This window comes from Ambystoma mexicanum, chromosome 14 (genome assembly GCF_040938575.1).
Source record: "Ambystoma mexicanum isolate Mex_15411 chromosome 14, UKY_AmexF1_1, whole genome shotgun sequence".
NCBI classification, from domain to species: Eukaryota; Metazoa; Chordata; class Amphibia; order Caudata; family Ambystomatidae; genus Ambystoma; species Ambystoma mexicanum.
In genome coordinates, this window is record NC_090940.1 from 134,571,452 (window position 1) to 134,596,341 (window position 24,890).

At 46.6% G+C, this 24,890-nt stretch overlaps 1 protein-coding gene across 1 annotated transcript in view; it reads left to right on the plus strand.

The window, feature by feature from the left end:
* The window catches only part of AQR (aquarius intron-binding spliceosomal factor), an 877,350-nt gene that overhangs the window by 832,528 nt on the left and 19,932 nt on the right, over nucleotides 1-24,890 (plus strand). The window contains exons 31-33 of the mRNA XM_069638728.1: nucleotides 18,066-18,236; nucleotides 19,181-19,266; nucleotides 20,789-20,963. Coding sequence (XP_069494829.1) covers nucleotides 18,066-18,236; nucleotides 19,181-19,266; nucleotides 20,789-20,963 — 432 coding nt within the window. The remainder of the gene's footprint in view (nucleotides 1-18,065; nucleotides 18,237-19,180; nucleotides 19,267-20,788; nucleotides 20,964-24,890) is intronic.

Sequence of the window (24,890 nt, forward strand, 5' to 3'; positions counted from 1 at the left end):
GTGCCTGTCGCTACCACCTCTATAATATTCGCAAAGTTCGCCCCTCCCTTACTTTCCATGCTACTAAACTTTTAATCTCCTCCCTTATCTTTTCTCGCCTCTTCTACTGCTCCTCCTTACTTTTTGGTCTACCTTCTTCACATCGTGCCCCCCCTTAAATCTATCTATCACTCTGCCATCCGTACCCTCTGTCTCCTCTCCCCCCGAGACTCCATCTCTGCTTCCTTATCCTCCATTGGCTGGCTCCCCTTTCACTCTCAACTTAAATTTCATTTTCTCTGCCTAGTCTTCAAATCTCTCCCTCCGTTCCGCTGACCACTTCCTCCTCACTGTTCCTCCCTCCTCTTGTGCCTCCTCCCGTTTCCGCTCCTTCCAACTCCTGGCCTCCCTCCACTGGAACTCCTTACCTCTCTCAATCCGCTCTGTTCCTAACTTTTCCTCTTTCCGCACGTCCCTTACATCCCTCCTTCTCCATTCCCCGCCATGATACCCCTCCCTCTTCTCGCTCCCCCTCTCCCTCCCTTTCCCTCTTCCCCCCCTTAAGCCTCTCCCTTCATTTTCCCCCACCCCTTCCTTACCCCCTCTTCCTGCTATTCTCACCCCCTCTCCCACCTAGCTCTGCTCTACTTCTCTCCCCCTTCCCTCTGTCAAATTGCTCTACATACTGTTTTGTTGACTGATTCAAAATTGTAATTTGCTTCTTTTGTTACTGTTATTGTTACAGTAAATGTATCCTGTTGTTGTTTATGTGCAGCGCTTTGGTATAAAGCGCTATATAAGTCTAATAAATACAAATACAAATGTCCAGCTCTCGATCGTCGGCTCCGGAAGTGACGTCAGTCGTTGTGTGTGTGTGTGTGTGTGTGTGTATATGTATATATATATATATATATATATATATATATTGGAATCTGCCTAGATCACATCACATGCTGTGCATAGGCCGACATCTAGTGGAAGCTGCAGAGTATTAGTTTGTTTTTCGAAACTCGAAAATGGGCGTCGACACAGGGCGTGCCAGTAATACTATCCCTAGTGTGACGTCCACTGTACCCAAGATCCCTCACGCGTCTAGGATCCTCAGATTGTTTTTTTCCGCCATACTGGTCGGAAGCATTTTGCGGAGTCCCCTGGCCTTAGCCATACTTTTGCTAAAAATTTAAAAGATTAATCTATTCACATCCTTCCCCACCCCAACATCGAACTTCGACACTCGACGCCGGCGAGGCCCCACGCTCGAAGGACAAGGACACCTCTCCCGATCCTCGACGCCAGGCGTCGAAAAACTCCGGAGCCACTAAGGGACAGGGAAAACATTTTTCAACGCACGGGGAGGGGGAAAAACAGCAGAAGAAACTACCTGTGCATTCTTCCACACCTGTGAAACACTCCACTCCCCCTAAACAGACAGACAAAACCAGGTCTGCTGATAGGTCTACAACCAGCAAAGCTACTCAAGATAAATCCCATAGACTTGCTGAGAGAGTCATTCCCAGTTCCAAACAATGGTCCAGTGAAGATATAGATAGGGTCATGTCAAGAATGTCTTCTTTGGCTGATTTTTATGATAAAAATCCAGAACATTTCCTCTCGTATGATCCACAAGCGGCCACACCCTCAGGCTCCACTGATCCTATCCCCCCGAGTAAAAAGCCCTGGTTGGAAACTCTGATGAGGTCAGAACCTTTCGAGGTACAACCTTACGCAAGACCATACTCACGGTATCAAGGAGAGGCTTCCTTTGGTGAGGACCAAGAATTTGGTATGATAGAAGAGCAAACCGGGACGGGCTACTATGGGGATGATGAGGACCAGGAAGAAGAAGAGGATGACCCGGAAACATACAGAGTAGATTCCCCGGTAGAGAACGAAGCCCCGGTTACCGACTCCCCGGTCGATAACCAACCCCTCCTAAATGAGGTTCTCGCTCGCGCAGCAGAACATTTCCACATTGACACCCAGGGTGTCCAGGAGGAAAGGGACTTCGCAGAAGAGTTAGTGGGAGAAAGGAGGCCTGTTGCCCAGACCATCCCTATCCTTAAGTCCATTCAGCGGAGAATATATCCGTCCCTGGTGAACCCGAACCTCACCAGAGTAGTCAATCCCAGGGTTGAAAAACTTTTCAGGGCGGCCCAGTCTGACCCTCTCTATATAAGAGGACATCTGAAGCCAGACTCCCTAGTTGTCACCAACACTCGTAAGAGGGCTGGGACACCCTTGTCATCGTCAGAAGCTCCTCCCGACAAGGAGAGCAAAAAACTATTCGGTTTCGGCAGGAAAGTAGCCTCAACGTCCGCCTATCAAGCAAGGATTGCTAACTCCACCACCCTGTTGGCCAGCTACAACTGCCATCAGTGGGAAGAAGCCGCGGCACTCATAGCCTCTGCTCCTGAACCTTTAAAGGGCCAGTTAGCTCGGATTTCCGCAGAGGGTAGAGCCGTGTCTGGTTGCATTTTGAAAGCAACCTTCAACGCCGCCAGATTGATAGCATAGGGCACTGTTATCAAAAGACATGCATGGTTACGGCAATCTGGTTTTAAGGCAGAAACCCAGGCATCATTGTTGGACAAACTGGTGGAAACTGATCTGTTGTTTGGTAAGGCGGTCGAAGACGCACTGAAAAATGCCAAGGACGAATATGAGACACTGAAGTCCCTTGGCCAGTTAACCAATAAACCCCCTAACCAGAGAGGGAATAGTAATTTTCGTCGCCCACGCGGCCAAAATACCCAGAGAGGATCTAACTATTCCCAGGGGCAGGGTACACAGTGGAACTTCAACCAACAGTCTACCCAGGGTTACGGCAGGGGTAATAGGAGAGGTCGTGGTAAAGGCAGAGGCAGCCCCAGCAAGGGAGGTGGCACGCCTCCACCAAAGCAGTGACGCTCAGTTCAGGGTCCCTTCTCACGCAACCCCAGTAGGGGAACGCATTTCCAACTTCACCCAGGCTTGGGAAGGGATCACATCAGACAGGTGGATGCTGTCAACAGTATCCACAGGATATTGTATAGAGCTACTGCAGCGTCCCCGGAACCATCCTCCACGACAAAGAGTACACTCCTTAGAACATCAGAAGATTCTCCTCGAGGAGATCGCCATTCTGCTACAAAAGGACGCGATAGAACTCGTCCCGGGACACCAGGTAAACAAGGGTATTTATTCAACTTACTTCCTTGTGCCAAAGAAAGACTTGACAATGCGCCCAGTATTGGATTTACGGCCTGCCAACAAGTATGTCAAGCCCCAAAAATTTTGTATGACCACGCTATGAGAGGTAATCCCCCTCCTAAAAAAGGGGGATTACATGGCAACCTTGGATATGAAAGATGCTTATTTTCATATTCTCATGTTCCCAGCGCACCGAAAGTACTTGCGCTTCAAGGTGGACAGTCGACACTACCAATTCAAGGTACTGCCATTCGGTATAGCTTCAGCACCAAGGGTATTCACCAAGGTACTGGCAGTGGCGGCTGCACACCTACGCAGGGAGGCAATCCCGGTGTACCCTTATCTGGACGACTGGCTCAGAACGGGGGAAACCCCAGGAATTTGCAGGACAAACATTCAAAGGACTATCGACCTCCTCCACGAATTAGGCTTCTCAATCAACGAGAAGAAGTCAAGCCTGGTGCCAAGCACCTCAAAACAATTCCTAGGAGCAATCCTGGATACTCAAGAGGGGTTGACCTTTCCTTCAGAAGAAAGAATTCGGAATATACTACTGCAAATTCCGCATTATCAGTCCGGTCAACAAATAACGGTACGCAAAGCAATGCGTTTACTGGGCATGATGGCGTCATGTATTCACCTGGTCCCCCACGCGCGCCTGCCCATGCGTCCCATGCAGGAATGGTTGGCGAAACAGTGGTTTCAGGCAAGTGGTCAGTGGGACGATTTAGTGGTCGTTTCGCCAACACTGGTACAAAGCCTTCACTGGTGGACAAGAGAGAATCTCGCACAGGGGAAACCCTTTTACGATCCCGAAGTACAGGCAGTAGTCACTACAGATGCATGTCTGACGGGGTGGGGAGCTCACCATCTCCACCACACAGCTCAGGGTCTCTGGTCTCACTCAGTGGCCAAGAACCACATCAACCTGCTAGAGCTTCTGGCAGTATTCAGAGCGCTTCAGGCGTTTGAGCCCCACCTACTAAACCTGTCAGTGCAAATCCGGACGGACAGCACAACAGCCATGTTATACCTGAACAAGCAAGGAGGGACTCGCTCGCCAAATCTGTCCAAGCTGGCCCAGAAAATCTGGATATGGGCACTCAGACGGAACATCTTCCTGTCATCACAACATGTTCCAGGGGAGCTCAATTCCCTAGCGGATGCTCTGAGCAGAGACTCCCTCCCAGAGGAACACGAATGGGTTCTACACAGAGAGGTCGTAGAAGATATCTTCTCTCAGTGGGGTTCCCCCACTATAGACTTATTCGCCACAAGCGAAAACAGACAATGCCCAGGATTTGCATCCAGGTTCCCCCAACCAGACTCCCAGGGGAACGCCCTGTGGATGAACTGGTCAGGGATGTTTGCGTACGCTTTTCCACCAACTCCTCATCAGGAAAGTGGTGAACAAGATGAACAGGGAATCGATGACGCTCCTCCTAGTTGCTCCCATGTGGGCAAGACAACCGTGGTTCCCACACCTACGCAGGATGGCGGTGTGCGAGCCCATCAAACTTCCAGCCTGGTACAACCTACTGTCCCAGCACCAAGGTCAAACAGTGCTCCAGCAACCCAACTCAATGAACCTGGCAGCATGGCTCCTGAGGTCATAGAGTTTGGACATCTCAATTTGCCACAGAGGTGTATGGACATCCTAAAAGAATCTAGGAAACCAAACACAAGGCACTGTTACTTTGACAAGTGGAAGAGGTTCGTTATCTGGTGCCAGAGTAGACAAATCAACCCGGTTGATTGCACTCCTTCCACTATTGTTACATACATGCTCCACCTGCTAGATGCAGGATTGGTTTTTAACTCACTGAAAGTACACCTGGCAGCCGTGTCAGCTTACACCACTTCCCATAGCAAGGTTTCGTGGTGGAAAGTACCAGTAGTTAAAGCCTTCATGGAAGGGGTAAAGAGACTTCACCCTCCTATTTCAAACCCACCACCAGGGTGGGTCCTTAATGTGGTGCTAGCCAAGCTCATGGGCCCCCCTTTCGAACCCATGCATAAAAGCAGTCTCAAACACCTGACTTATAAAACGGCCTTCTTAGTAGCTATTACTTCTATAAGAAGGGTCAGTGAAATTCAGGCTCTGTCAGTGCAGGATCCCTTCTTTACTGTCCATAAAGACAAACTGGTTTTACGCACACACCCTAGGTTCTCACCTAAATTTATATCAAAATTCCATGCAAACCAGTCCATCGAGCTTCCGGCTTTCTTCCAGGACCCGCAAAGCTCGGCTGAGGTGAAACTACACACCCTAGATGTGCGTAGGGCGGTCCTCTACTATGTAAATAAAACCAGACCGCTAAGAAAAACAGATCAACTGTTTGTCTCCGTAGCTACAGGCAGAGAGGGGGATCGCGTCTCTAAAGGTGCCATCTCGAAGTGGATTATTAACTGTATCCAGCTGTGTTACTCACTCTCTGAAAGAACTCTGCCTTTCACGCCAAGAGCCCACTCTACTAGAGGCATTGGGGCCACTCTGGCTTTCATTGCAAATGTACCCCTTGACACCATTTGCAAAGCAGCAACTTGGAGCTCTATTCACACTTTTACTCAACATTACTGCATTGACACCCATTCCAAGGCAGATACACAAGTGGGACAAGTGGTTCTAAGACACTTATTTTCTCATGACCCTTCTCACATCCCACCTCCTTCTTCAGGTACTGCTCGCTAATCTATGCACAGCATGTGATCTAAGCAGATTCCACAAGCCTCAGAAGGGATACATTACTCACCGTAATCGTATTTCTGATGCTTGTATCTGCTTAGATTCACATGCGACCCACCCTTCCTCCCCTCTGAGAGAAGGCGCATGATTGCTTGTAGTCTTACCTTTCTGTCTATCTGCTTGGATTATCTGTACTCGCGCTACTCCTCATGCTACCTCATGTCAGAAAAAATACAATCTGAGGATCCTAGACGCGTGAGGGATCTTGGGTACAGTGGACGTCACACTAGGGATAGTATTACTGGCACGCCCTGTGTCGACGGCCATTTTCGAGTTTCGAAAAACAAACTGTAATACTCCGCAGCTTCCACTAGATGTCAGCCTATGCACAGCATGTAAATCTAAGCAGATACAAGCATCAGAAATACGATTACGGTGAGTAATGTATATATATATAGATAGATAGCATGTCACTACGCCCCATGCTTCAGTTCCTTTTTAAACACGCTTGCACGCTGCATTCGGGAATGCGACTCTAGCTACTCACGTCCTTTTTGTACTGTTTGTATGTTTTTCCTCGAAAACCTCGCACAATGTTATCTCACAGGGTTTTGGGCTTCAAGCGATGCCGCGATTGCAAGGCCAAAATGTCTATGACTGACCCCCACAACGGCTGTCTGTGGTGTCTAGGTGTTAGTCATGACACAGAGGCCTGCGCGTCATGTGCCACGATGCAGCCGAAATCCCTACATGAAAGGGGCTGGAAACTGGACTTGGGCCGACCTTGCGCCAAGTCTCTGGCATGGTCGCTTGTCCGGTCTTCGGAGGCAGAGCCTAAGGAGCCCACTTCCGACATCGGGATGGAACGACATTGCAAGAAGACCAAGAAACGGTCCCATTCCAGGAGCCATTCCTCGTCTTCCTCCCGGAAAAAGCAGCACCACCACCATCGACGCAAGTCCAGCTCGTCGTCTGAACGAGGTAAGCCCTTGGTGGGGCCAACCACTCGGGAAGAGTGGGAGCATTTTAAAACTTCAATGCTCGAAATGTTTAAGAGACAAGCTACTGTAGGTGCAGCTCCAACCCCGACCAGCAAGCTTGGGTGGCAAAAGCGGTACTTTTTGCTCCTGACCCCCAAGCCAGCCACTCCGTCGACATCGAAAACACCTTTGGACATCACAACTACCAGACATGCTTTGCCGGAGGACCGTAAGGCAGAGGCCCATGACACCCATCGGTTATCAGAGTGTCCCCGGAAAAACCTTCGGCATTGAAAGCTTCGGCTTTGAAACAGATTCTCAAGCCCTCTGTGCCGAAACTTGGCGACTGTTCATTTGCGCCGCTGTCGAGATCGGGTTTCTTCGATTCGATGCAATCCATATTTGGTGTCGAGGACTTGGTCGACCCAGTCTACACGGGAAGCTGCAGCATTGATTTTTCCGGCAACCAGGACGATTTATTGGCCCTAGCTCAGGGTCTACAAGACGCCAGTGGTGTGCATACTTTCCCAGACCTTGAGTTACAGCAAAACTGGCCCTATACCCGTGCTAATATTAAGTTGAGGGATCTGGTTCACATGGTTGTTGGCACCCTTGGGTTGAAGGCGTCCACTTCACCTCTTCAGGAGTACGAGCTCACTAACATTTTGAACGAGGGTCCTACGGTTCAGCATAATATGCCATTCAACCCAGCCATTGCGGACCCTTTAGCATCCTTATGGCAGCACCCTTGTACCATTCCCCCTGTGAATGCCAATTTTACATGTATTTATAGGCTGGCAAGAGGGACCCTTCTTTCTTCGCCACACACCCTTCCACGGAAGGGTTGGTTATACAGACTGCCACTATTTCCACTAGACCTGCGGCATCCACTTCGAATCTCCCTACAGACAGAGAGGGAAAGAAATCTGACATATTGGCCAGAAAGGTGTTCACCTCTGGTAGCATGGTGCTCAAAGCCACTAACATTGCATGTGGATTCGCCAAGTACTCCTTTGGCTTATGGAAGGCTGTGGAACATGCTTCTAAATACGTCCCTGAGGGACAGATTTTACATTTAGTGGAGGATGGGAAGGAGGTAGCCAAGCAGTCATTGCAAACAGGACTGGACGTAGCAGACTGCGTTGGCAGAGCAATGGGTTCAGCAGTTTTAATGAGATGCCAAGCCTATTTAAAATCTTCTGGCTTCTCTCCAAATGTTTAAAACAGGCTGCTGGACATGCCCTTTGAAGGTGAGATGCTTTTTGGTCAGAAAGCAGATGAATCCTTCGAGAAATTCAAGGAATCCAAGTTGGCTGCTAAATTATTGGGCCTAGCAGCGCAGCCGGCCAAACCTGCCTTCAGCTTTGCTGTGCCCTTTGGCAGGGAGGCGCAGCTCCCGCAAGCCAGGCAAAGGCAGAGGCGCTTCGCGCGTCCCGGAAAGGGGCAGAGCGGGCTCTAGAGGCTAGCAAGCAGCAACAGTGGCAGGGTCAGCCGTGCCCTCTAAGCCGCTTTGGTTTTCCCCTCCCACAATGCACCAGTTGGTAGACGGTTGGCGGGGCATTGGCCCCAGTGGCAGGAAATAGCATCCAATGACTGGGTCCTGCAGTTGATTCAGTGGAGTTATTGTCTGCCTTTTCTGAAATGGCCCCAGACAGACCTCCACCTCCCCCAATCCAACCAGGACAAGGGCTCCAGGAAGAACTGAGAGTCCTGTTGCCAAAGGGTGCTGTGGAAGAGGTACCTCCCGATCAGAGAGGGTAATGTTGGTATTCACTGTATTTCCTGGTGCCCAAGAAGGGAGGAGGTCTCCGTCCCATCGTGGACCTCAGGATTTTGAACAAGTTCCTAAGGAAAGACAAATTCAGGATGTTGACGTTGAGGGAGATTCTCCACACTCTCAAACTCCAAGACTGGCTGGTGTCAATAGAACTACAGGACACTTATATACATGTGCCGATACACCAAAAGCACAGGAAGTTCTTAAGGTTCCTCATAGGGCACAAGAACCATCAGTTCAAAGTGCTTCTCTTTGGGTTGACCTCCACACCAAGGGTCTTCACCAAGCTCGTGGCGGTAGTGGCGGCTCACATCAGGAGATCCGGGGTCCACATATTCCCATATCTGGATGACTGGCTGATCCAAGGGAAGTCAGCGGGGCAGGTTTTGCATCATCTAGATGACACCTGCTTTCTACTGCACAGGCTGGACTTATTCCTCAACTTAAAGTCTCATTTGACACCAGTTCAGCTGCTCCAGTTCATCAGAGCAGTCCTAGATACCCGGGTAGGAAAGGCACTTCATCACGAAGAGGGAGTCAACAACATAGCCCAGATGGTGCATTTGTTTCAGAACCAAGCCACTCTCCAAGCGGCTTCCTTCCTCTGCCTCTTGGGTCTCCTGGCCTCCTGTGTTTTTCTATTTCCAGAGGCCAGGCTGTGCATGAGATCCCTCCAATGGCTCCTGAGGCACCAGTGGTCTCAGTACCTGGGAGAGCTCATGGATCGCCTTTCAAGTCCAGCCAGGTAGTCCGTGAACTCGGCTGGTGGAACACATGCAGCAATCTTTCGGTAGGGGAACCCTTCTGGCCTCTTTGGCCCCAGGCCAGAGTGGTCACAGATGCATCCCTAAAGGGTTGGGGAGCCCACTGCGAGGATTTGCAGGTGAGTGGCCTCTGGTCTCCATCAGAAGCCAGGTGGTATATCAACATGCTGTAGTTGCGTGCCATCAGGTTAGCCCTGAGGGCCTTTGCCGGTCTCTTAGAGGGAAGCATGCCCTTGTCCTGGATGACAACACGTGGCCATGCATTACCTCAACAAGCAGGGTGGTGTGCAATCCCGCCCACTCTTCACAGAGGCAGTTCAGCTGTGGTTCTGGTTGCGAGAGAACCAAATCTCGGCCTTGGCAGTTCATCTTGCCCGGGACAGAGAACACCTTGGCGGATGCTCTGAGCAGGCAGAGCTCGGATTCACACGAGTGGGAAGTGTCAGGAAGTCCTCGAGGAGGTCTTTGCTCTCTGTGGTACCCCAGCAGTGTATCTGTTCACCACAGAGTCCAACAGGAAGTCCAAACAGTTTTGTTTGAGGGAATTCCCTGCGAGCGGCGACTGGGGGACGCGTTTCTAGTGGATTGGATCTTCTCTGTCCACTATGCCTTTGCCCTGATTCCTGTCATCCCTTGGGTTCTCAGGAGGTTGAATAGACTTCGAGCGATCATGATCTTGATCGCCCCGGATTGGGAGAGGAGAACGTGGTACTCCGATCTCCTGGATCTGACCATTTGTCCACCTCACTGGTTGCCTTGGCGTCCGGATCTCCTAACCCAGTCGGAGGGTTGCGTGCTCTACCCGACCCCGGATTCCCTCAACCTACATACGTGGCTCTTGAGAGGATGAGGTATGACTGGAACCTCTCTTCGGAGGTACTTGGGGTATTGCAGGCTGCACGCAGACTTTCTATTAGATCTCTGTACATGTGCAGGTGGTGAAGATTTGGGGCGTGGTGCAGGGAACGCAAGACTGACCATATATCTTGCCCCACCACCACTATGATGAAGTTCCTTCTGTCACTGGCCTCTTCAAGACTTCAGGTTGCCACAGTCAAAGGGTATTTGTCGGCCCTGTCTGTGTTCGAGGTCCCCAGACACAGGTTCCTTTTTTACTATTCTGATCATGGCGCAGTTCCCGAAGGGCCTTCTCAACAGGTTTCCGCCAACACCATTTGTTGTCCCAGTTTGGGACCTTAATCTGGTTTTGACCTATTTGATGGTGGCTCCGTTTGAGCCTACGCATTCATGTTTTTTGCGGCTGTTGTCCCTTAAGACAGCTTTTTTGGTCTCAATCGCATCTGCCAGGAAGGTTAGCGAACTGCAAGCCTTGTGCAGCAAACCTCCCTTTCTGAAGGTCTTTTGTGAGAAAGTCTTTTTTAAAGTCAGACCCGGATTCCTTCCTAAGGTGGTTTCAGAATTTAATCTGTCCCAGTCTATTCATTTACCTGTCTTTTACCCTCCTCCACATCCCTCAAAAAAGGAAGAGCGGTTCCATCGCCTTGACCCCAAGAGAGCGTTAAGCTTCTATGTTGCTCGCACATCTGAGTTTAGGAAGTCGGACCAGTTGTTTGTGGCCCATTCCTTGTCTAGAAAAGGTCTTGCCATCACTAAACAAACCCTGTCACTTTGGTTTATTTTGTCCATATCAGAGTGTTACCAATCGGCAGGCAAGGAGCTTCCAGCGGGCATGAGGGCCCACTCAACCGGAGGGGTCTCAGACTCTACAGCCCTCCAGAGAGTGTTTCTTGTTAGCGATATATGCCAGGCGGCCACTAGGTTATCCTTACACACCTTCAGCAAGCACTAGGTCTTTGATGTTGCACAGGGAGCTGATGCAAGATTTAAAAGGGCGGTTCTACAGGATCTACTGGTGTGAATCTTTCTGTCCTCCTTCGTTATCCTAACTGCTTGGGGAGTCTATCACGATGAGCAATCGGCAGGAGAAAAGCAATCCATTGAAGGAGAAATTACTCACTGTAATGATCTTTTTATGGGTTCATCTCCCACAGATTCCTCATCGACCAGCCCATCCATCCCGCTCAGAAAGTTCTGTGGGTTGTTGCTCCTGTCCAGACGAGAAGTCATCTGGTGATGGGTCTGGGATGACCGCTTCTGTCTCATTCCCAAAAAGAATTTTAAAAAGCAACTATCTTTTCAGTCATTGTTGTGGGGCATCACCTTGTTGGGATGTATCCTTGTTATTAAAGTTTGAACGGCTGGTTAGCCTCCTCCTGTGTGTTTTGCTTCTGAAGCGTTCAGTCGCGTGGGCAAAAAATTGAGGACCTGAAGCATGGGGCGTAGTGACGTGATATATATACGATGCCTGACGTCGCTTCCGGAGCAGACGATCAAGAGCCAGAAAAGATGGATCGACAGCCGAGTCGAGGTCCACTACGCCCCCCTGTCGAAAAGCTTCTGAACAGCAGAGCTGAATGATGAATATCTACCATGATGAGGAATATACGAGAGAAGAATCTATAGTAAGATCATTACGGTGAGTAATTTCTCCATCTCCCATGATAACATTTCGGTCTAGCTGCACATACTATGTTTTTTTCGCATACGCTCCAGACTACTACTCTGTACCTACCCAGTGTGAGAAACCTGAAGGTGTCCAGGTGGCCAGGACGTGGCCATCGCTATTGGATCCAGTTCCTGGGGATGGACCAGTGAGGCAGGATCACCTGGATGGGTGTTTCTCGGGAAGTGGGACACCGACGGGTGAGACGCGTTATCCCCCTTCCTTCAACATCTTTTCCGCATCCTCTGAAGTAGGACATTCAAAAGCACTGCTCCCCCCCCCCTTTTCCGACACAACTACTTTGGCACAACATGAAAAACAATGGACTAACACCGAGCCAGAGAAGCGACCTTGCCGTTTTCGTCCCAGGCCCGTGGAACCTTTGTGGAAGAGAGCCTAAAACCGCGAACAATCGCACAATACTCTTGCAGCAGATGTCCACGGTACACGGGGCAAGCCTACCCCTATAAGCAGGAACAAAGGTGATTCCTGCAACCGTGGTACAGGCCTTGACTCAGAAAGAAGGAAAGCTAAGCGGTTCCTCACTGCCGGTGAGTCGAAGGGGAAACAATAAGAGATGGGCTGTGGTGAATGAAAGTCGCAAAATGGCAACATGAAATAAGTTCAAAGAACTGTAAAAGTGTTGAAGGGGAGACCAGCTGCAGAGGGAACCGGCACCACGTGGTTGCTAAATCGAGAGTACCTCGTCAATCCCTGTCTGAGTGAAACTACAGATACCAGAAGGCCGCCAAGTTAGGTCAAAGTGGTCATACAGGAGGTCAAGCAAAATCCTGGTACAATCGAAAGTCTTTGACCTACAAACCTGATAAAAAAAAAAGTCCAGGAAGCGAATCCCGCATTGAGAGGAAACCAGGGAAGTGAGTCCCACCAACATTGAACTTTGTAAAAGAGACAGCAAGAGTGAACCCGACCGAGGGATGCCAAGAGGGGCAAAGTCTAAAGTCCCAAGAAACTGTGTTGACAAAGGTGAACCCGGAAGAGGGATGTCCACTGGAACTGTTGAAAAAGACATTAAGATTTGTGAAAGAAAGAAAAGCCATTGTGAACCCGGTGGTGGGAGGCTAAAGTAAAGAGGGGTCAGCGCCCGGAAGAGGGGCACCAAGGGGTGAAACAATCACCCAACCTACATTTGTGAATGGAAAGATACGAGATGCGTCCGTGCCCAGAAGATGGGGGACCCAGGGGTGAACAATCCTCACCCTAAGTAAAACAAGAAAACAAACTTGAAGGAACTTTTATTTTTGTTATTGTGAAGACCATAGGTCCTCGAAGGCAAGAGACTTTCAAGTTAAACAAGACTTGGCCATCGACGGCCCTGAGAACTGAAAGCTGAACTGTCATCTCGTGCTGGAGAAAGCTCGAGAGAATACTGTGCTCCAAGATACCATCTTACCCTGTGCTTAAATCATGGGGAAGGGAAACCCAAGGCTACCGCATCCTGACATATTATTTGAGAACACTTCTTTCTTTTCTTGAAAACTATCCCACACCCTTTTTTGTACTAGTTGTCAGGTTTGGCAATAGGTTTCGTAGAATGGGCCCTTTTTATTTGACACAACGCCACTAGGACTGCCTTATTTTTCATTTGATAGTCGACACTTGCTCCCATCTTAGATTTAGGTTTAGAGTAGGCGTTTTTCCAAACTGCATTCATTGTTCAATAAACACCCTTGAATTGTGATCACTTGTGTCTGTCCTACTTGTTGGCACCATGAGATCCTCCCACCAGCCACATGCCTGCTGAACATGGGAGACTAGCAGGGACTTAGCTACCCCTACCTACCTTCTTACTGGCAAAATGCACACACGCATTTTATAACTCTGACAAATTTCCCATACCTGCGCTTCTGTCCCCCAAGGGCGTTCAACCTATAGCGCTTTGAGACTTTACCAATGACGAAAGGCGCTATACAAATGACAATTGCATTAGATTTAGGTAGGGCTATAGGGACTAGAGAGGCTGGTGAGGACCTATGCCCCAACTTTCTAGAGTGGACAGGGCTAGGCAAAAACCCACCCCCACACTTTCTTGAAAAGAGCATGCAGGGCAAAAGGCCTTACAGGGTTTTCGTCAATCAACTGCTTTCCCAAAGACAAGGGTAAATTATAAGATTTTGTACAGTCAATGAAATGTTTGCATTTTCTTTTTTTTTTTTTTTCTTTTTTTTTTATTGTTGTGTTTGATGGAACATCTTTACAACATATAAATTAAACAATCCAGTTAATCAAAACACTTCAAGCTTTACAAAACATCTTTTTCAACCGATACAACACTAAAACAACACATATGTGATAAAAAAAATCAATAAAAGAATCCGACAGACATGTCCAATGTAAAAAAGTTCGATTTTCACAATTCAAGTTTAGGCTTCCAAATAAATTGTTATCACGCATTTCATATTCAAAATTATTATAGGGATGAACAGGAACATTTTATTCCCTTTTCAGACTAGAGGCTATAACTAAATTTCATTACAACCATAGTTTCATTTCTTATTTTTCAGTCAGCATTTACCATGCCTAATCTTTTTTCTATAATTTGAAGCAGACGTACCAAAGCAAGTACAACCGGCACCCTAAATCCCCACATACATTGAACCCACAAGGATTCATAGGCAACTCCAGTAGCAGAAAATATATATTTGCCAAGAAGTTTCACCCTCTCTGATTCCAAGGCTGTACAGTATAATACAAGATGTTTCAGGGTTTCCTGAGCACCTGTCATGCATAATCTGCAATTCATGTCTATTTGTTCAATGTTATTCTTCCAACTTTTCATGCGATCTTTAGTCAATACAAGGTTAAATCTAAATCGCACGAAATAAATTCTCACCCATTTGCATTTTCTTTCCACATTCGGGCCTGCTCATTAGCAGATCTCCGATTATCAATGGAAAGGACTCGGGACATACCTTTAGTCTTTAAGTGTCTGTATTTAAACTGAGCAGGAATCTTTCTATAGTCAACTACATGCTTCTAATTTTCTGCTTGGGTGAGTATGGTGAGATGGTGAACATAATGATGTTGTCCACAACATGTAACAATGACCTATAGCGGTGTATCAGGAAAAATACCAGCTAGAAACAAACATTTGTTCGAAATTGCCATTACAGATTTCGCAAATATGTAAATAAACAACAATTTGGATGGTAATTGTTTGGCAGGCAGCATAATTGGCTTCCATTATATCTGCAAGAAGAGTCACAGAGATCAAAGCTCTTTAAGTAAAGGAGACATTCACAACATTTTACAAGGACAAAGTTGTGCTATCACATGACGTCTACCAACCGAAAATGGACCAACGCTCAGTGAGCGGTTTCTCCAAACTCAAGCTACCAACAACACATCAAAGCTCCATTGCAGATCCGCCAGACCGCCAAGAGACCATACAAGTGGCAACTGTGCGTGGTACAAAATTCATTAACATTATAACTGCACTTTTATTTCGACCCCACAGTGAAGCTGCTTCTTACCTAACAAAGCTACCTCTTTGCTAACATTTGTTTGAGAATATTGATCAACAGGTATTGTGCGTCTACAATAATCGAACTAAGGACATCAGAACATCTGTTAAACTTTTTGTAGCTGTTGGACAGTTGACTAAATGTCATTAGTTTTCCAAGCAGGGATTGCTGTAATGGATTATATCCTGCCAAAGTATTGGCACAAAGCCTCAAGTAGACCAACTGTTGACAAATTGCTACTCGCTCGACACGAGAAAAGACAGTAAAAGTGGCGCTCCACACTGGGATGGCATTGCAAGAGATCTTCAGAACAACAATGTGAGAACTCTACAGACTTTTTCCAAGCGCTACTGCCCTAATGTGAGTTCCAAGGTAGTTCCTTCAGCGCCTTGAAAAATAAATTAAGATTCCATCTTTTCCTTTTGAAGTACTCTGTTCATGCATACATATCTATGAAAGTTCCACTGGTGGTGTTGAATTAGTTAACTGTGACTGTAGTACTCCAACATTGGTGTTAGGAAAGAGTTTCTTTTTGATGCTTTCCTCCCATAAACGTCTATGGGGGATACTGTTTTTGTGCTTTGTTTTTACTCCTGATCTGACTTTTTGGCAGTAAGGATAGCCTTCTGCTTTACTTCCGTTATTTGTGCTTATTTTCATGGGGAGAGTGATCAGTCCATAACCCTATTAGTGCTGAGAGACTGTCTCTTTATGTATGTCTTGTATTTTTACAACTGAACACATCACCCTAAAGTGAAGTGTGGTTAGGATACTTACTGTCCTTATAACTCTTTCTTTTGTACATTTTGGGTTACAAATACAGTGTGTCCAGGATGGGCTTGTGGTAGCAGATATTTTCCTATTGTGTATTAAACCTTTTACTCGTGCACATTTGCAATTACTGCAAATGACTTCTAAAAGTGACTAGCACTCTAAGATGGCTGTGCCACCAGATTTCTGCCTGTCCTTTGGCCATTATGTTCTTTGGCCTTCTTCCTGCCCTCTCAGGCACAGAATTGCCTTTCCCAGGGAAGGTTGCTGGTTTTGCAGGGTAAGAGGTGGCCTGTGTTTGTGGCCGGGTGTGGAGGCTGGGACTGTCTGGTCCCAGTCCACAACCTGTTGCCTAAATGTCTGTTGCTGTGCACAATTTGTGACCAGTGGCTATCCATGATTGGAAAGCCACTGCCAGTTTCAATAGTGCAGATCCATACCAATTGTGAACCTGTGAGAGTTTCCAGTCCATACCATTCCACAGATTGTTGGGGCCTGACCATCGTGACGTCCATTGCAATCAGTCTTCTTTGCTTCCTGGAGGTATCCTGAGGTTGCCTGCTCTTCAGAAGTCTTAATTTCGTCTCAAAGGTGTTCAGCTGGAAAGTGCCTAGAAGACCTGTGACTGTCCTAAACTAAATCCAGTGCCCGAAACCTACCTCTCCATCTGTGACTCCTAGGCCTCCCTCAACCCAAGAAGAAAGTGTCCCCAACAGATTCTAGAACCACAGCAGAGGTCTCTGGAGAAATCGGAGTAATGGGGGTAAGCTAACATACCTGTTCCTCCCTCCCCCTTTCCTCCATAGGTTTGCAGGGGCGTAAAGTCCTGTCCCTAGCTTTCGTTGCTAATTTAGATCAGTGGTGATCTAGTCCTATATGACCTCCTGGGCTTATCCTAGTGGGATTGAGAGAGCTGCTTACCTGAGCTTTCCTTAACGTTTTGGAATTTTGAGTTGCAACCCCTGGCATCGTCCAATTGCATAACAAACCCACCTGAAAAGTATAACTTTGCAACTGATGACTTTAGGGCACTAGGTCCAAATCCTTGTTGGGCTGGACTTAAGTAATAGTTAATTATTCTAATGTTTCTGTAAAGTGCTCCTTCTGTGTTTTATGCATCTGACTACCTGTATTACACCGGTTTTCAATCATATGCTTTTCTATCTTCTCCAAAGGATGGATGTGTATGTATTTTATAGTGTGTCAATATTACCTAGAGATTTGATTACATGGAGTGTATTTTGAAGCCTAATAAATATTATTATATTTGTGCACTGACCTGTCTAACTGGCATTTATTGGTGTTGCTCTGTGTGGACTCATTGTAGCCCTAGACCACTCTCACGCCCCCGCCCAAGACTAAGCCTTACTGCTCAGCTATCTAACTTGATTGGGTTTGGCTAGATTTGAGTGTCTTTCCTGTTCACCCTAACAGGTTGGCCTCCCAAAATCCACCCCATGGTTGATTTTAGAAATCCATTTTAACAGTTGGTATCGCTCAAAGGTTCACATACATTTGAACCACCCATCTGTCCATGGAGGGTTGGGTGGCTATTAACTCGGCATGCTACTGTACTACTATTTGAATCTGAAGATAGCTTCCTGTGGAGGACCCTACGCCTTGTCCCCTCATTTGTCAACAGGAAAAGGCACCAAATTGTAGCTCACCATAAGTAAAGTTTCTATGTTAATCGATATTACTGCTGTGACATTTATATGTACCAAGGATTCTGAGCCTGGCGACTGGAAATAAATCAGATTTGTGAATCTATGAAAAATACCAACACAGGAAAACTATAGTTCAAAGTAAGTAATTAAGTCTTGTCTACAGCCTTCTTGCTGTGGCATGTGCGCTATGCAAGCAACTTATGTGAAACTGTTTCTAAGTAACGTCATTTGCCTTTATGTTAGAATTTGGGCGAAGCAGAGTATGCCGTGGCTCTGTTCATGTACATGCGCCTGCTGGGGTACCCAGCAGAGAGAATCAGCATCCTGACTACATACAATGGACAGAAGCACCTCATCAGAGATGTGATCAACCAACGGTGTGGCAATAACTCTGTGATAGGGCGACCGAATAAGGTAAAACCGCAACCTCTCTACTTCCCAGTCCAAGGCTGCCTGCTTTCTACCTCTCTTCTCACTGTGTTTCTCATCACTATTCTTTCCCTCGAATCTGCACCTTTTCTGTTACCCTTAAGGACTTGCATGGATGACATACAAAATGTGTGCCAGGGCTATTACAATTTCCTGACTGACAGATTATGTATAGCAGTTGGAAAAGAGATTTGGAAAGTTTAGAAGTCAGTGACTTTAAAAAGCACATGGTTTTCCAGTTCAAATATTGCAAAGAATCCCCTCCATGATATTACATCATCACTCTAGCTGTGGTGAAAGGCTACTGTTTTTCATGTTTGTCAATGAGCACCCCAAACCTGACCCACTGTTTTAAGGTAAACTAGCAGGGCCACATTTAATCAAGAGGATATAGCAATTCATAGGTGCTTTATTTTAACAGAATATGTAGAGTATGTTGTGATGGGACCCTGTAGCTATAAAGCCCTCGGCCAGATTGTGGCTTACAACTTGAAAATGTGTGTTTACATATGGGGTTTTTAAACACTTCAAGCAGTCTTTTCGAGCACTCTAGGTTGTTATAATGGAAAGAGGAGTGAAAGGGGGGAAAGAGTCCAGGAGATTATATAAATATAGAATTACAACAAGTGTTTAGATTCCACTTTTGTGAAGTGGGACAACTAGGAAAGTAGATCAGATCTGAGTTTGAGTGGAGCAGGTTTTGTTTGGAGCTGAAACGAGTGAGAAGTTCTGCTAATTGTGTCCACTCTGGTCTTGGATGTTTCATCAGTGGTAAAGGCTTGTGATGGAGGGATCCACAGAGTCCCAACCCATGCATTGATGGTGGTGCGCGGGACGGTTTTAGGCAGTTGAGCCTCCTGTCCTTTAAGACCATTCAGAGCTTTTCTCAAATGTGCACCTGCTAAATACATGCTTAATTTCTTTCCTAGGTTACCACAGTGGACAGATTCCAGGGACAGCAGAATGACTACATCCTTCTTTCTCTTGTTCGAACCAAGGCTGTAGGTCATCTCAGGTATGTAGGGAAGCACCTGATGGATGGCACAACCTCTCATGTCATTTTTAATCTGGCAGGACTCTTGCATAGGTCTATTAGTATTTAATGCAACAAAGACCCGGATCCTCTCTTTTCAGTACTTTAGGCCCACCTTAGAATTGAGTTAAACCTTTGTACATTTTGACTGTTACTACACGGTTTCTCTTTCTGGCATTTTTAACTTCAGTCCCTGATTATAGAACACCCTAATAATCTGCTTTATACAGACCCATAATCTACACACATCTATGTGAAGGTTTCCTCAACCACCTTTAGAACAAGTCTCAGTTCTTGGCCCATTGTTCTTGTACCACACCCGTTTTGCAATATGCTTTCATACTCTGTTTAGCCACATGGTTTTTAATTGTCTATCTTATCTCCTGTCAGACTATAAGGATTTGAGTCATTTTGTTTTCTGATGCATGCTTTGCACTTTTCTCGCAGCTCTGTACTCCCTCTTGTTAATCTAGAGCCGTGGCCTCCAATATTGGTCATTACTCTATCTTACTTCTGCAAATGATGTATCCAGTAGTAACATGAATTCCTTTTATTTTACTTGTTAAACATTTTCATTTGAATCCCCTGAACAGCTGTCCTCTATACCAACTGCAATTAGGAAGGTCATGTTTAAACCACATAGCAAAACCGTGCATTGTGTATTACATGTGCAGGCTCCCAGCCCATGTACTTTCTGCTGGGTTCATTTTATGACCTTAACGTATGCAGAAGTCCTTTAGAAAGCATGCTGGCCAGGTATCCACCTCTGTGATGGAAAGAAGGTGGCCATTCAATTCCCTCAGTCAATCCTGTCTTTTGGGGTAGGGTGCATGATTTACCCCATCTGGTGCTGTTGCGTAGTGCTGGGTAATAAATAGGCAATACCCCCAGCTCACACCTACAGAAAAAGCCCACAGTAGCCAGAAAAGTCTTTAAGAAGCTTAAGTGGGCCAGATGCATAGAGCTATGGATTCCAACAAATGAAGCTTGACTTCAGGCCATATGTAGCAATGCATCACAGTAACATTCTATTGAATTGATCAGGCTGAATCAACTGCCACAATGCCTACAGTGCAGGCAGCATTGATATAAGTGGAACCCTAATGGCGAGTGCCTTTCAAACTTCAGAACTATGCAGCACAAGAGGGGACCTGGGTCTGCCCTCACAGCCTTTTTGGATCCCTGTATCTTCTGTGTTATGATGGGAAGCGATAACATGTGTAGGTGCTTTAAAATATTGAATTGCTAAATTTGCTTAATCCATGTATTCCAGTCTCTTCAAGTCAAAACATTGTATATTTCAGTTCAGAGTTGTAGTGGTGCTTCTGGGAAGGTCATGAGGGAACCTTGCCATGTCAGGGTATCTCTAGACCTAGAGCACAATAGCTTATCAAACAAAACAAGAAAAAGAGCTGCTACAAACAAGATGAGAGCACATCTTTTTGTCTTCTGTTCAACTGTGCACGCTGTAAGCTTTAACAGTTCCATCTTTCCCTTCCTCCAGAGATGTACGCCGTTTGGTGGTTGCCATGTCTAGAGCCCGGCTTGGCCTGTATGTTTTTGCCAGGGCTTCGCTGTTCCAGAACTGCTTCGAGCTCACACCAGCCTTCACACAATTGACAGCCCGCCCTCTCCGGCTGCATATTATTCCAAGCGAAGGATTCCCCACAAAGAGACTGGTATGTACCTGCACTCAGGGCTGTGCGTGTATCAGAGGAGAGTATTGACCAGGTTGTTTTATGCATTTCTTTGAGGCTGTATACATTACTGTTATTTAATTCCCATTCCCTTACCACTCCATCAGCCTATGAGTTTTTACTACTGTGAGGCAGTGCCTGTGAAAAAGATGAGCAGAGCACGAAAGCAGAGTCTTTCTTCCCTGATTCCAGTCAGGTGCCCTGGCATCCTGTGGGAAGAAAGGCTGAACGACAACTGAAGAAGGGTACATTGATGATTTTAGTAAAATAAATGTGAAGGGGGCTGTGGCACAGACCTGAGAAGTAAAGACATAGTGAGTTAAGCAGCGTTGCAGAGCTTTTCAAGAGTCGACGGCACAGCAGTGATGATGAGGAGACTAAATGCAGCAGAGTGGTACAAAGCAAAGAGGAGGCACTTTGCCGGGACAAATGCTGAGGCCCAGGGCAATTGCTGGAGGGTGTCCTGATGAGTGTGTGAGACTGATAAAAAGGGCTTGACCGGTGAAACCAAAATGAGAGTGAGGGTTCAGGGACAGACTGCAGTAATGAGGAGAGACTGGGGAGAAGGTCTAGGGCTGGAGGGAAAATCATGCGGGAGTGGGGGGGATCCAAACCCCATAAGTGCACAGTGAGGACACATTCTCTGTGTTCTAATGTAAGGTCAGAGTTTGTTTCCAGAGTGCATTACGAAATGGTGTACAAGGAGGAATACTGCATGTCATGTTGGAACTCGCCTCAATAAAGTGACATTGTGATATTGTGAGAGTGAATTTAAGGCAAAACATTGCATGCTGCAACTTGAAGTCAACGTTATTAAAGGACAATGAGAAAGTGAACTTGAGAGCTTAGGCTTTAGTGTGTAACGACGACTGTAGCAAACCGATGAGACAACTGTACAGCATTTCAGACAACCTGACAATCTGAATGAAACACGAGAGTTGAACTTCATCATTGTCATTTACTTTAATTCATATTATATCACCACACTACTGTAGGCCTAACCTAGTTTCACCTGTGACAGAGACCCCTTCCTGACTCTGGGAGTTACCGGGGCAGTGCCCCAGAGGACTGTGTGCCACCCTTAACCAGTGGATGTTGGTTCTGATGGAGGTGTGGGAAGGATCCCCTGGTCACTTGGCCTTGGTCCCTGGCACATGGCATGGGGCAGTCACATTCCTGCAGAACAGGCGAGTCACATGACTCAAGTCATTTTCCACACAACTGCCCCTTCCAGGCAGTCTTGTAGGATTTGATCCTGGCCAAACCCTTGGAAAGGCCGAAAAGACTTGTGGAAGCCCTCCGCTTCCCGGTTGGAGACTCCCTAAAGTTTAGGTTATTCAGATGCCATAGCCCATGTTGGAGAAACCAGCTTTCCCTTTAAGGCAAACCCTTCCCACATTGCCGGTAACTGGTACCTTAATACTGCTGCAGGTTTTATCTTTGCAGGTTCGCAGAACCCTCAAGTACTGCGATCCTGTCAACACTTTCTTTCCTGGTCACTACTTCCAAAATGAACAGTGGATCCAGCAGTTGAAACACCCATGTTCACAGGGACCGATTTTGTACACTGGAGAAAATAGTGTTACGCATCCTGTTCACCCAATACTATCAGAAAATATGAAAAGCTAAAACGGTTAACCAGTGTGGTCTGAAGTTGTAACGCTCATGCTTGAAACATTTCAGATCTCATCCCAGTACTGACATTACAGGAGTATGCAGGCAAAAAAGTCTTTAAAGCAAGTTCAAATGTAAGAATGTCTTTTAAGATATGAAGTGTGGTCTTAAATGTCACTAGGGCCCATAGAAACAAGGCCAGTGGGACAGAACCTATGCTGTATACCTTTAATAGTCTTTCAGGGGTTCAACAGCATAGAGCTGGGCTTCTGAGCACTTTCAACTAAGTCGAGTCGGGCGAGCTGGTTCGACAAATATAGCAACATAGACAGTTTAGCAATGCCTCGCAGCTCCAAGAAGCTCGTGGCAAGCGTTCATGTGCAGATCCACATGATTTGAAGGCTTGACGGTGGTCCATTGCGGACATGCAGCTTTTTAACTTCAAACAGTGGGCAACTCCCAATGAGCAATTGGCACAGTCAGAAACTGATTCACCACTCTGCCGTCTTTGAGCCTGAATGTTGCCAGGACTGAGCAGAGACTTTGAAGACAACCAATAGTCTCCAGTATGGTACCGTAAGAACTATATGCATACTATTTTCCACCACCCTTCACAGAAACAGAAGAATGGTGCTGAAAATCTATAACATTAACTGCGTAGGTTAACATGGGCTGCCTTGTAGCCGTCGATAAAGCTGCTTCTCTCAGGTCAAAATAAACAGCCTCTCAGAGAAAGGAAGCAATCAGTTATAGCTACATTTTCCCAGTGTTTGCCCCAAATTCATTTTAACTGTATTCAGTTTTGTAAGATAATTCAAGTGCTCTTGCTTTCAAGGCATTACATATGACTGGGTACTACCGGTTTGATGTATGAAATATGACTACATTATGTGTCTCTCACTCCTCCAATGTTGTCTGCTCTAGGATGTAACCTTGTTGTTCAGCCATTGCTACTTGAGGGAAACTCAAATAGTCTCAGGAGAACTAATCTGTCAGCAAACCATTCTAAAGTTGGGGTCTGTGCAGGAGCAGTGTGACAAGAGCAGCCGGAAATAAGTTAACCGGTTGGGCTTGCCAGGCTTCATGTGCTGGCAATTCATGTGTTTTTATTTCTTGAACAGTTTGCCTGATTTACTTGGAATACAATACAAATGTGCCCATTGAAAAATTAACAATTACCACTGCTTGCAAAATATGAGTATGGAACTGGAACAGACCGAGAATTGAATCACTGCTAGAGTTGTTGGTACATTTCTGGTGTGGATTTGGTGCTCGTTGGAGGCATAGCAAGATTAAGTGCACATGCCATTCTCAGCCAACCGTATCGGCCCTCCTTCTATTCAGGGTGCTGTCAAAGAGTTCCACCTGGGATCAAGATGGAAGCTAAGACAAGATGTCAGGATTTATTGTAATTTATTAAGCATTTGTTACAAGGTTGGGAAACTCGAACTAGAATTTGGGGCATTCCCAAACGAAATAGATGTCAGGATGGTTTTCTCCTTAATAAGCTTAGGTCTCGTCCTACTGAGGAACCTCCCCTTGCTCAGTGTTCCTTCTCTGGGATATGGATTACTAGTCTGTGGCGTTGTGTGCTTTAGGGTGATCCAAACCCTTTGACTCATTCTGTCGTACATTCTTGTGATCAAGTAAGTTGGTGGACATAGCCGTCCGGGAAAGCTCAAGATGGCTCCCCGTCGTCTGCCTGGACTTTCTTCTGCTCTCATTATCTCACCTCTCTAAACCCACAGTAAACTGTCACCATTTTATACCCCATCCCACCATCTGGTGCCTAACTGGGGACCCCAGAACATGTATTTATTTGATGTCTCTCTCTCTCTCCTTATTAGTACTTTCCTTGCTGCTTAAAGTTCCTGTCTGAAATATAATTTCCTCTCTTGATGATATCTGCCCTTTGCCCTCTGTACCAGCTTTAATACTACTGCTGACACCCCCTGAGGGTGCTCTCTCCATCCTCGTCACTCTTTTTCTCCCCTTGATGTTACCTTCTTCGTGTCACTACCAGTTTCTGATGTTGCCACCCACTACTCCTGCACCTGTGGTTCTACAACTTCCCCATTCCTTCCACCCTCCTGGACTGATGATATATTTTCCTCTTGCAGCAGTCCTTCTCCTGGTATTACCACCCCCTCCTCTTCTTCTACCTTAATGCTGACCACCTCTTCCTGTCTTTCTCCCTCCATTATTACCTCCTCTCTGGTTACCACCTGCTACTGTCTACTCTGAATCTCTGATGTCACAACCTCCTCTTTCATGCCCAGTTCTTACCACCTCTGT